Genomic DNA, 13163 nt, shown 5'->3' on the forward strand with positions numbered 1-13163 from the left:
AAAAATTCTATTCTATTCTATTCTATTCTATTCTATAAAGCACTTTTGGGACAACCGTGAGGTGGATGACTGAGAATCTCCATATAGACAATGGGAACTTATCTACGGGCCCCTAAAAGAAGACAGGACGGTCGCAAAACACAATCTGGATGCCTCCTAACTTTCTGAGAAGGGGCAAATCGATGAGCTCGGAAAGGAGCACGGTTCTCGGAGGTAGAAGAACCCCGAACGCCTGGAGAACCTTCAGATCCTTCAGCAAGAAACAGACCAGCAGAAGCGATAAAAGATGCTCCCAGAGTTGAAGTCCATAAGTCTTAAAGCTGCCAAGTTAAAAGACCTCTCTGCTCTAAGGCGAAAGGAAGGCGCGACGACGAATGGTGCAAAGACTCCTCTTGCGCGGGTCCGGGGAGGAGGAGGAGGAGCGCAGGAAGTCTCCGGGGGCGGGGACAGTCGAGGAGAGACTGCGAGCTCAGCGTTTTTTTCATGTGACGGGATGAAGTCACGAGAAGGCGGGCCCAGTGGGAGCGAGTGGCCGCCGAGGAGAGGTGAGTGGCAAGGCAGATTGTTCGGATCGGGGTCCCCGGGAGTTGTTTTCCAAGCATCTCGTATTCGCGGGCCGGAAAAGCGGCGTTTCTGCATAAGCGCAGGAGGACTTGCTTTAAACCCCGGGGTCTCTTGCCCCGCGGCCCCTTTCCAGAGCGCGCTTGAGAAACTTCCTTCCTCCTTTGCTGGGCTTCTAGCTTCCCTCTCTTCGTGAAGCTCGTGACTTCTTTCCCCAATGATCCCGTTCGGCCTCCTTCCCTTTAACAAGCACAATGCAACACAGCATTATTAGAAGGAATCCAGGAGCACTTTTTCAGACTAACCTATTTTACCAAAAGGTTTAAGCTTTCCTGACCCGCAACTCGCTTCAGGGCTACCAGACTCCGTTCTTGATGTTCAAGCCAACTCGGAAGATCTCAACAAACACAATGGGTGTTTAACATATAACAGCTTTCAGTTGATAAAATGCTGGTAATCGGTGATCTACAGAATAGAATAGAACGGAATGCAATAGGAATAAGAATATTGTCACTTTGAATGTACACTAATCGGCATACATTACAATGAAATTTTGCATATAGCTCTCAAAGGGTCACCACCTCCAATATACACTACATAACCATGACTGACTGACTGAAAAATAAATAAATAAATAAATAAAAAATTATGCATATACCCACATATATTAGATGACACAGAGAAACAACAGTGTAGTTCGGATGTATAAATAACCGCCGTCTCCTCTCTCTCTTTCACCATAGCTCAGTTTAAAATCCTACCTCAGTTTACCTGTCCATGCTTCTGATTTCAGAAAACTTATTAATATGTACGGTTTCAGTCTAACGTGCCGCCAGACCCCTTCTGATTTTGGGATACCATAACACAGCTTTCCTCTTACAATGTCAGCAATTTTTACAGTCAACTTAATCAGACTCATTGCATAAAAGACTTTGCTGCTTTTCTAACCCATTAATTTATGAATGGAAGTGTGGTATTTAACCAGTGCTGATGGTAGCTATAAGGTCTGCATTTGCAGCAAACGTCACAGAGGTATGGATGATATTGCTAAAAACCAATGGATTTTTATGGCTTCAGTGTTCAAGGAGCACTGTCCATTCTGTGTAATGTATGAAGTGTGAATCTTAATTACAGGGAAGAGGAGACAAGTTGTAGAATATTAAAATTGCACATGATAACAAAAAGACCAGAACACTTCCTCATCAGCAGTCAACACCCAGATGAGCAGATATTAACACCAAGATTAACATAAAACCAACAATCAAGAAGCAAACATACACAAAGCAAGGAACTGCCAAAGAAGCTCACAGTAAACAACCCAACCAAAGAATCACCAAGACCACTCCCACTTACACTGAAAGGGCAAACTATTAGAACAAGGGTGTCAAACTCGATTGCATCACGTGATGTCACGTGACATATTGCAACATTTTTTGCCTTTGCAGAGCATAGTGGGCGTGGCCTGCGCGGGATGCATCCAGTCTATGGGCCACCAGTTTGACACCCTGCATTAGAATATAAAATGAGAGCAAACTCCACTCGCTAGTAGCACTGATAATGTTACCTAGTTTGGGTAATGAAAAGTCTGTAGTAAAATAACTAAGCTCAGGGAGTACGAAAGATCCTTCACAAATAACATTGTGCTGCTCTTTAACTTTTTCAGAACAATGAACACATCTGTCAAGTATTTGGGGAGAAAGAAGCTCTTAGATAGAAAAATATTTGAAGACTGTATAGGTAGTCCTCAACTTAAAACAATTTGTTCAGTGATTGTTCCAAGTTACAATGGCACTGAAAAAAGGGACTACAGTCATTTGTCACACATACAGCACCCCCATTGTCACATGCTCAAAATTCAGATGCTTGGCAACTGACTCGTATTTATGATGGATGCAGTGTCCTGGGGTTATTCAAGCACCTTTTGCAAACCTGGCAAACAAGGTCAATGGGGAAGCCAGATTCATTTAACAAACATGTTACTAACCTTACAATTGTGATTCACTTAACAACTGTGGCACAAAAAGTCGTAAAATGGGGCAAAACTCACTTAACTAATGTTGCATTTATCAACAGAAATTTTGAGCTCAATCGTGCTAATGTTTATATCTACATAAGTAGCCAATCCTGCCTTCACATGTTGTTTAGCCTACAAGTGAAATGTATAATCCGAACATTCTTCCAAAATTGCAGGTTACGATGAAGCTTATAATTCTAGAAAATTACAATGAGGCCAGTGAATGGGCTGCAAAGTACATTAGGAACAGAATAATCCAGTTTAATCCAGGACCAAATAAATATTTCACTCTTGGACTTCCCACTGGTAAGTTACAAACTTCAGTTCGTAGGAGGTGAGCTATAGAGTCATAATTTACTCTGGTGTAATTCAGATAAAAGACTGTCTCAGTAGTATTATGACCAAGCTGTCATTCTTTACACAGGATGTTTGTCACAAATGATTATTAGGTGACTAATATTTTGGAAGGCAGTTTGTTTTCTCAAATTTAGAAAAAAAAAACTTTACATGGAAATAATCTATCAAGAGCTTGCAATTTTGTTTGAACACATGGACATTTAATTGGGATACAAATTCAGCAGACTTTTATACACTTTATTCCTAGACTACACATATCTGTCATGAACATTCTCACAATTAGATGCCCGTAGCAAGTCTGGCTAGATACTTTACTAATGGGCTGAGCAGACTTTACATATTTTTTGACACTAAAGTTTGATAGATAGCTAAAATAGTAAAAAAATAAAATGTCCACCCTCTGTATTAATAGTCCATATAATTTTCATCGTAATAACAATGTTTGCAGTGCTATAATGGTAGATGGAATTAGATGCCTTTTTAATTTAATTTTTAACCCACTATTCCCAGCAAAGCTCCACTGTTAATCATTCCTGTGACATGTTTGCTTTTTCCTCCAGAATATTTAATAATTTACCTCAAATTTGTTGCTGATTGGTAATGGAATTGGAATGAAATGTATCCTGTTTCAAAATGCATGTGCCTATCTTTTCCATCAAAGACATTATATTGTGAGGCCATATTTTAAGTTTCCTTTTTTTTTTATACTTGCAATCATGTCTGATTTTCAGAGATTGATTGGCCAAGCTCTGTAGTTTTCTTGGCAAAATTTTTCAAAAGTGGTTTGTCATTCCCTCCTTCCTAGGGCTTAGAAAAAGTGACCGGCCCAAGGTCACCCAACTGGCTTTGTGCTGAGGCAGGACTAGAACTCACAGTTTTCCAGTTTCTAACCTGATGCTTTAACTACTGCACCAAACATCTTCCATAAAATCTAATAATTGAATCTTGAACATGAACTGGTGTTTCATTTCATTGGTTGCTGTTGGTGGGAACAAGGGTCCCTGTGCTGATGTTTACTGTGAGATGAATAAGGTTTATTGTAATTAAGAAACAGGACGAGATTGTTTTTTCTCTGGCCCTCTATTTCTGGATCACTATATCCTTTTCCACTACCTGTTATTTTAATCTATTCTCTTGTGTTGTAGTATTGAATCCTACCTGTGTTTGAGTATCCTACTATGTCTGGCCATTTATCGTTTGCATCATAAAGAACTCATTAGGTAGTAACACTGATCCAAAATTCCTGTCTACTACATCATTCCATAGGAGATATAAAAAGAAATATATTCATTTCATGAATAACATGATGAATACATACATTCATCAGCAATCCTTTGAAGAATGCTTCACCATTAGCAACAAAGAAAGGGTAACTGGCAGTGAATGCTGTTGCAGTTTTGAAGATCTTGATGAAGCTGTCGCTGAGCTGAAGAGCATGTTTGAGCCATTGTTTCTGTAGTCACATAAACCATTGCAGTTGTCAGTTAAATAAATGCCTTTTGTGTAGCACAACCTTTGTTTTTATGGGTGGTGTCTTGCTTTCTTTTCTCTCTAGGAAGTACCCCGTTAGGATGTTACAAAAAACTGATTGAATATTGTAAGAATGGAGATCTCTCTTTCAAATATGTGAAAACCTTCAATATGGATGAATATGTAGGTGAGTCACCTTCACATTCAAAGCTGTAGGGAGGTGTCATTTATATTTCTTGTCAATTAATTTTCTTTATTACATACAGGTAAAGACAAACTAGTTTCTGCATTGTAGTTTGGCGAGTCAAAACCTGAGTTGTGAACCATAAACTCATGTATCATCTTTTAGCAGTAATCCATCTAAGCAGAAGTAAACCATGCTCTTAGCAAGTATACAGATGATAGTACTAATCTATTTTAAAGGACTGTTGTATAAATTGTGTGATTATTTATAGAAAGTAACTCTAAGATATAGTTATTGAAAGTGTAAGGCTTCTGAATATTTCTCTTAAGGTGTCATCTGTGAAAAACAATGGGCAGGCCCATTATAGTAGGAAGAAACAAAGCACTTTGAATGGTTAACTCAAGCTAGGTGACCTAAGATCCTTCAAAGCATCTTGACCATGAGAAAGTTCTGAGCTGACTCTTTTTGACTACCCTTTCCAGACTCATATGTAAGAAGAAGGCTAAGATGGTTCTTCTTTCTTTGATCCTGATAAAAATTGTTGAGAGACAGGTTGAGAAACAGACTTGCTCTTCTGCCCAAATAGTTTCTGTGGACATTTCTGAGGAGCAATAGCTTTTTATATACTTGCTTAAGCCAGGTTTAGAGTAAGGTTTAATCTAAACCTGGCTTGAGCAAGTATATAAAAAGCTATTGCTCCTCAGAAATGTCCACAGAAACTATTTGGGCAGAAGAGCAAGTCTGTTTCTCAACCTGTCTCTCAACAATTTTTATCAGGATCAAAGAAAGAAGAACCATCTATTTCCCACCATGATCAAGGTAAGATACACAGCAATCCTTCCTACTGTTTATTTCTCAGGGTTGGTATAGGGAAAACTTGTAGGAAGGATTGCTGTGTATCCTACCTTGATCATGGTGGGAAATAGATTGCATCATTATTATTTTTATATTTTTAGGTCTCTAAGAATTTTCACAGCTCAGGTTTTGAGTCACCAAGCTACAACATAGAAATAAGTTTGTTGGTCTATTCTAAGGCATACCATTTGTTCATCTAGTTCTGGATGCACAGTTCCAGCTAGCAGCTGCTCTGTAAGAGCTCAGCAAGCTATCTTTCCCAGCTTGCTACCAAATCACTTTTAACTGGAATTGCCAGTGGCTAAACCTAAAACCTTCTGCATATGGAACAGGTAATTTTCCTACTATGTTATAGCTGTTGTAGGCTGTCCTTTCAATATTGTGGATGGAAAGATGAGACATAAATAAATGAACTAAAAGCAATCACATGCTAACACACTATTCTGACAGGTCTCCCAAGGGAACATCCAGAGAGTTACCATTCCTTCATGTGGAATAACTTCTTCAAGCACATTGACATCTCCCCTGAAAACACTCATATTCTGGATGGGAATGCAGCCGACTTACAGGCAGAGTGTGATGCCTTTGAAGACAAAATAAAAACAGCTGGAGGAATAGAACTCTTTGTTGGGGGTGAGTATTTAAAGGCATTGGAAGCAGGAGTGAAGTTATAGAGGGGGGATTCAGCACAGCTTTCGGACTACTTCAAAACACACTATTTTCAAGGGAGATATTTTTGATGCGCACTGCAAATCAGATTAAAATATCAAGTGATATACAGTACATCAAAGTGATATAAAATAAGACTTTGTGAACATGCTTGTGGTCATGTTTCAAGCTAAGTTAATCTCTGTAATGTTTCTCAAAATTAAACTCAAAAGAGAAAACAAGGATAACAATGATAACAAAAATAGAAAGAACAGGATTTTTTTAAAAAATGAACCAATAAACTGGATCTTGTTCCAAGGATGATGCAGGTACAAACAGATAAGGCCCTAATACCGATACCATTTGTGGGAGGGTTTGTTTCGGAAATAGTTGTAGTGACTGAGGTGTTATACTGGCATCAGGGAGATCTATCTGAAAATTCACCTTTGATCATGGAGGTTCACTGGCTGACTCTTACCCCAACCTGCTTCCCAGCGTTTTGAGGGGGGAAAAGAGGAAGGGGGGTGAGTACTTTCTCTACTGCTTTGAGCTCCAGAATAAAAGGCAAGATGTAAAATTAACTAAATGAGATGTTATGTGTCATCAGGGAAGATGAACATTTTTTATTGGCCATGAGATTAAACTTTAATGAGGTAGCAAATTGAAATATTGAATGTGGGTATAAAAGTCATTTTGTGAGTCATTTTGGGGGTGAGTTGAATATCTGGAAAGATTCTGTGATTATGAGGTTAACCCTGAATTTGGAAATCCATTTGTCTGGGGAAAAAAACATTGATAAATTATAAGCTTAGCTGCAGATTGCTAGAGCAGCCAAAGTTACATTGATCTGCATCATTAGTTCTACTCCTCTTTCCAGAAATGTTACTAATTCCTGTAAGAGAACATTCTCGTTTCAGATGTTTGGCAGTATGTTAACGTTTTGACAATTACTGTCTGTATTATGGCCTAAAGAAACATTACAACCATCTGTTTAAATGATGCACTTATTCTTCTGAAGTACTTAATCCTAAATCATATTTAGTGTTTAGCAGCTATCAATTAATTATAATAATTTCAATGATTTCCCCTACAGGTATTGGTCCAGATGGTCATATTGCCTTCAATGAACCAGGGTCAAGCTTAGTATCCAGAACTAGAGTGAAGACATTAGCTATGGACACAATATTGGCTAATGCTAGATTCTTTGAAGGTGACCTTTCCAAAGTGCCCACAATGGCTCTCACAGTTGGAGTGGGTACAGTCATGGATGCCAAAGAGGTTAGAAGCATAATAGCTACTTCCAGAAAAGAGACAGAGGGGGATATGGAACAAGCAGTTTGTCTGAAAAGAATTCTAGGTTACTCAGTATTATAGAATACTGAACCTAGAAGAGACCGTGTTGGCCATGAAGTCTAATTCCTTTTCAGAACAGGAATCAAAATTAAACTGTCCCCGATAATTTACTGTGCAGTCCTACTTGAGTAGATCCAGCAAAGTGGACCTCATTTCAGTAATCAACTGTAATATGAAACTACTCCTATTACTGGGAAGTTTTTCTTACATTTTCAATCACTATCTTTCTAAAACCAGAATCCTTAATTCTCTTTTTTACATTCCTGGAAAATGGAGAATCTTTTATCTTCTATGTTATATCCTCCCAAGTATTTGAAGAATGCTATTATACGTCCTCATTGGCCATCTTCTCAAGGTCTGCATTTCCATTTCTTTTTATCTTTCTACATAGGACTTTCTAATCCGATAATCCTCACTGCTCTTTAAATCTATTGCAGTTTGTTGGAATGTGGGTTGGTACTTAATATGGAGGTGTACATATTTCAAAACAAATCCAAGTCCTTTCCTATTTAGGTATAGATCATGTAGTGTGTTAAGGTGCTGTCTACACATTCATGTTAATATTGAGCATGATAGACAATTTAGAGAGGGAAGTTCCTTTGGACCCCTTTCTCTAATATTTGTAGTGTAAGATACAAACTGACCATATGTCTAGTGATGACTATAAATGAACTGATTTTCTGATATTTCCAAACTTATTCCTTGTTTGTTTTATTGAAAGTTTTGTTTTCTGTTGCATAATAAGTTAAGTCTATGGAAGATAACAAACTTACTAATCATATAGTACTTGACTAGAATGCAAAGCCTCTGAATGAAATTTTACTGTTTTACAAAATTCCAAATAAAAAGCTAAATATATAAAATATTAATTCGTGATAATATTATGAAGCTATTGTATGTAGTCAGTTAATACACTGACACCATTTTTGGAATCTTGGAATAAAGCTGGGGTTTTGCAGAACTCTTAAAGGCTTCTGAAATCATTGCTTATAGCTCAGTGGATTATCATTGTTGATAGGTAAGGGTAAGAAAATTGATACTCATCCTGATTTTTTTCTACATGCTGTCCATTTTTACTGAATTGATCAGCTATAACTAGTTTGATAAGTCAGCTAGGCAAATAAATTCACCAGCTTCTAGTTCACCAATGTTTATTAGTCCATCTGTTCTTGCTTAGTAACACAAAACTCTTGGAGAAATGTCTTTCTGCTTAAAGGAACAGAATCTGTACAATTCATACATTAGCTCCTACTAGAACTACAGATTATAAACTGATGTAACTAAAAGCAAGCTGTCCCTTTACAAGCTTGCTATAAAACATGGAACTCTTTCGTTTTTGATCTTATTTTCCCCCAGACTTTATGTAAAGTAGAATTCTACATAGCTCTAATGGTTACATCTTCTCCCTTTTATTCTCTTGAAAAAGTTCTCAAGATGTTGACAAAACATCATTGGATGTTTTAACTTAGTTCTTGCAGATATTTGTGTCCTAGACCATCTTAGTTCTCCTTTTTCCCAACTTGAAATACATGCATACCAGTAGTTGACGATAGCAAGGACCATTTAGTATTTACGATGCTTGACATCAAGCCTAATTGTGTTTCCTGTATGTCTTGTCATTCAGGTTATGATTCTGATCACAGGAGCCCATAAAGCATTTGCATTATACAAAGCAATTGAAGAAGGGGTGAACCACATGTGGACTGTTTCTGCATTTCAGCAACATCCACGAACCATCTTTATATGCGATGATGATGCTACTCTGGAACTTAAAGTAAAAACTGTGAAGTATTTTCAAGGTAGATTGTTGTACAAATCTGAGAAATAGTCTATAAATGTCTAGAATATAAACAGACATCAATGCAGCAGTAATGTTTGGCAATTCACCTCTACAAATCATGCTGCAAAAATCCTCCATGGCGCTGGTACCTCTTTTGGCCGCAGTTGAAATGTTATATCAGGAGCTGCATATGTAATTTGGGACTGTCATGCTTTAACTACAAGGAGTACTTTGGGAGATTTTAACTTGTAACACTCCACTATTTCTTAGCATTTTCTTATTGAAGAGCTTCCCACAAGTCTGTAAGTGCTTTTGTCTTATTTAGATTAACATTTTCAGTATTACCCTTCCATCTTATCCTTTTCGGAAATCAGATTCTTTATTTTCTCAACCTGCTCTTTTTTGTCATTTTAAGTGAAATGTTTGTATCTTTTACCCATCAAGCATGTCTTCTCTTTAAATTTCCTTGAGCCAGAAACCAGTTGAAGGGAAGCTTTAAATAGATAAAGGGGTATGTAAAAACAGCACTAAGGACCTAAGTCATTAAATGCATAAAAAAGGAACAAAGGGCTATTTGTGCCACCTCTCTAATATCATGGTATATAACAAGTACAGATGTTGGTAAAAGTTCCACTGAACCATCATCATCATCTTGGTGTTCATCAACGATGAACAATTAAATATCTGCAGGAAGTTACAAACAGGTATGATGGTGCCAGCTTTCTAAAACTATTGCTGGCTTCACATGTTAAGGCACTTTTTCATATATATATATATGAAAAAGCCAAACAACAGCAACACAGCTCACCAGCTCAAATCCCCCTGCTACTCAGACTAACCCGAGCACAACCAAGCCCCCACCTAAACAGAACACACACCCAGCCAATCAGAGCACAGCCAAACCCCCAACCAATCAGAACACACCTCCACCCAATCAGAACACAGCCAAGTTCCCACCCAATCAGTTCACACTCCCACTGGCAGTTAAAAGGAAGAAACAGCTGCGATCACACACATTGCTCCTAGAAGCACGAAGCCAAGAACACCAGCCTGAAGATGACGAATGAGACTTTGTCAAAACGTTGCCAAGACACCTCCAATTTTACGCGGGAGAAAACCCGAATAACCAAAGACCTACATACAAAGACCCGCGAAAACCTCAGAAAACAAATATATATATGAAAAAGTGCCTTAACATGTGAAGCCAGCAATAGTTTTAGAAAGCTGGCACCATCATACCTGTTTGTAACTTCCTGCAGATATTTAATTGTTCATCGTTGAACATGATGATATATATATAGTGCCTAGAAAGCTGGTACCATCATACCTGTTATATACACGCACACACACACAATATATTCATATTATACACTTTGGAGTGTTAGACAATGGGTGTGAGGCATGACATGGAGATTCTCCCAGCTAAATTACTCTGTATATTTTGATTATGTTAGATTTGTATCTTGCCTTTTTTCCCTGCAAGAGGTCAAAGAATCTGTCCTAGTGATTTCCCTTTGGCTATTCCTCAAATAGGAACCCTCACAAGGCACTCTGGGCTGGGAGATACTAGGAGACCTAAAAGTAATCCAGAGTGTTTCCATGACTGAGGGAATTGTTGAACTTGAGCCTATCCAGTCCTAGTCGTATATCTTATCCATTCCTCCACATTGGTGCTTTACCTTAGAATATAAGGAATGTGTTTTCCTGTTCTAGACACAACATTCAAAAATATTAAGGGGAAAAGAATTAAAAACAGTATGTTGGAGTGATGCCAGTCTGTATCCAGAAAGAAAACAGTTATCATTTCGTGTCAAACAGAATCAACATTGGGACACATAAAGCAAAGGCAGACAAAGAAAAGCTATTTAAAAAATAAATTAAATTAAAAGTCAGAACATTTGGGAAATGGAGAAATTGCTGTGCCTGACGTGACTGCATTATCTCTCCAGGGTGCTACTTTTTAAGAAACCAAGTTTTGATTTTACTAATTTAGGGTGAAAATGAAAGAGTGAAAGTAAGCAATAAACAAAGAAGTAAAAAAAAGAATGCATATTTACAATACATACCTATATTCTCTGAAACTGAGGCTTTATCTTAAAAATAGATCCAGGCAAAAAGCTTTTTTTGGGGGGGGCGGGGGCGGGCTGTGCTTCAGTCCAGTATTTCTTGTATCGTTGTACAAGCTCCGTGACTGTAAGTACTTCATGTTGTATGCATATCTAATATATCAACATATATTTTTTCTAATCTCTTGACATTTTTTCATGAGGAACTTTTGATGCTTAATAAATCTTGAAGCCTGTGTACTCTGCAATAGATAAAGTGCTGCTTTGTGGTCTTCTGAATTGATTTTATATTGATAAAGTTAATATTGTAACTTTTAAGGTGATTTTATATTGGGAGGGGGAGTAGTTTAACAAAATTTTATTTTTCTGTATCTCGTTAGATTGTCCTATGTCTGATATGTCTAATCACATGTCTCTGTTTTCTATAACTGGTGCTTGCTATAGCAATACTTTCATTATTTCATTTTTACATACCAGAAATACAGCCAGCTATGAGAATCCCTTCTCCCAGCGCACAGACTTTCATATACACACAAAGTTAAACATAGGATACCAGGTTAGACATCTTCTTGGAAGATGGGTGGTGGTAGTAGGTACTACCGTATCAAGTTGCTATTGATACCAAATACATTAGGCAAGGCAGTATAGGGACCAAGTGAGTTTGGGGAGAAAAGTTTGAGGTCTCCAGCTCATTACCCCCCGATTCAAATATACTTGGTACAAGTGTAAGTGTAAGTTATTACTTGATAAAATATAACATTTACATAAGAATTGAACTATGTTTGTTTCCTTTAACCAGGATTGATGCTTGTTCACAACAAACTAGTGGAACCGCTCTATAGCATGAAAGAAGTTGGAGCAGAAAGTCAATCTGAAAAAGCCTACAGTGACTAGCCTCTCTGAGCAACTGGCTAAATAGATCTTTCTGGTACCATTACAAGAAGTTGGTGGAGAGAAGTCTTTCAATATACAAAATACATTATTGGACTCAATTATTGAAAAGCATCTTTTTTTCTACCAGGTGCAAGAGTAGGAGTGGATGCAACTGCATCAAGCAATTTCAAGTAACTCAGGACTAATTACACATCAGTTTCCTACTGTTTTAAGAATGTAGACCAAATGAGGGCGACCTCATTTTCTTTTTTTAAAAAAATGATTTTGAGAGTTTCTGGGATGGGGATGTTAACATTAGAATCGTAATTGTGTGTAGAAAAAAATCTGAAGGATATGAACTTTTCATTGCTTTTTGCATATTAAACACATAAATGTTTATGAACAATTTTGGGTATATTTATTTTGTTAAGAATTGGAAACAAGAGTTGGATTTCATGAAAAAGTAGCCTTTTCAGGAACGGGGGGGAGGGGGGGACAAATGAAAAGCACTCTTTCAGATAATCTACTGGACCTCAACTCTTAATGCAGAAATATCAGACTTTTCTAAAGTGGTACAGTTATATAACGTGGGGAAACATCCACTCTTGATTCTTGTTCTTCATTATTACCCAAGTCATCTTTTCCCAATCTGATTGACTTTTGCTAGGAATTCTGTGAATTGTAATTCAATCTGGAAGGTATTAAAGTGGGAAGCTTCTAAGAGTGCAGGAAAACATACTACCTTCTTCCTTCTCTGTTCTCTAAATGGCCAGCAGAAGGATTTTTGGCATTTATGCCAGCCTTAGAAAAAAAATCATTTGCTTCCAGTTTGTAGTAAAAGTTGAAGTGCTAACTTTTATCTATAAAAACTCGAAAGTTAGTAGGAATATTTTATTTCCAACTTCTATATATAACCATAGAGTTCGTGTTAACAAATTGCAGATAGGAAGAGTAGACAACTTCATGTCGCCTTGGCCTAGAAATATTTCTTCCTGATCTCTT

The 13163-nt window shown here is 37.5% G+C and overlaps 1 protein-coding gene across 1 annotated transcript; it reads left to right on the top strand.

Moving 5' to 3' along the window:
- Positions 1–245: 245 nt before the first annotated feature.
- On the top strand, positions 246–12567 carry GNPDA1 (glucosamine-6-phosphate deaminase 1). Its single transcript, XM_034404784.3, has 7 exons — positions 246–545; positions 2752–2881; positions 4488–4589; positions 5892–6074; positions 7183–7367; positions 9067–9241; positions 12088–12567. The coding sequence occupies exons 2-7, from the start codon at positions 2758–2760 to the stop codon at positions 12180–12182; spliced, it is 864 nt and encodes a 287-aa protein (XP_034260675.1). The 5' UTR covers positions 246–545; positions 2752–2757; the 3' UTR covers positions 12183–12567.
- The last annotated feature ends 596 nt before the right edge of the window (positions 12568–13163 follow it).

Source organism: Pantherophis guttatus, chromosome 2, assembly GCF_059756535.1.
Source record: "Pantherophis guttatus breed Tessera chromosome 2, ASM5975653v1, whole genome shotgun sequence".
Taxonomy (NCBI): Eukaryota; Metazoa; Chordata; class Lepidosauria; order Squamata; family Colubridae; genus Pantherophis; species Pantherophis guttatus.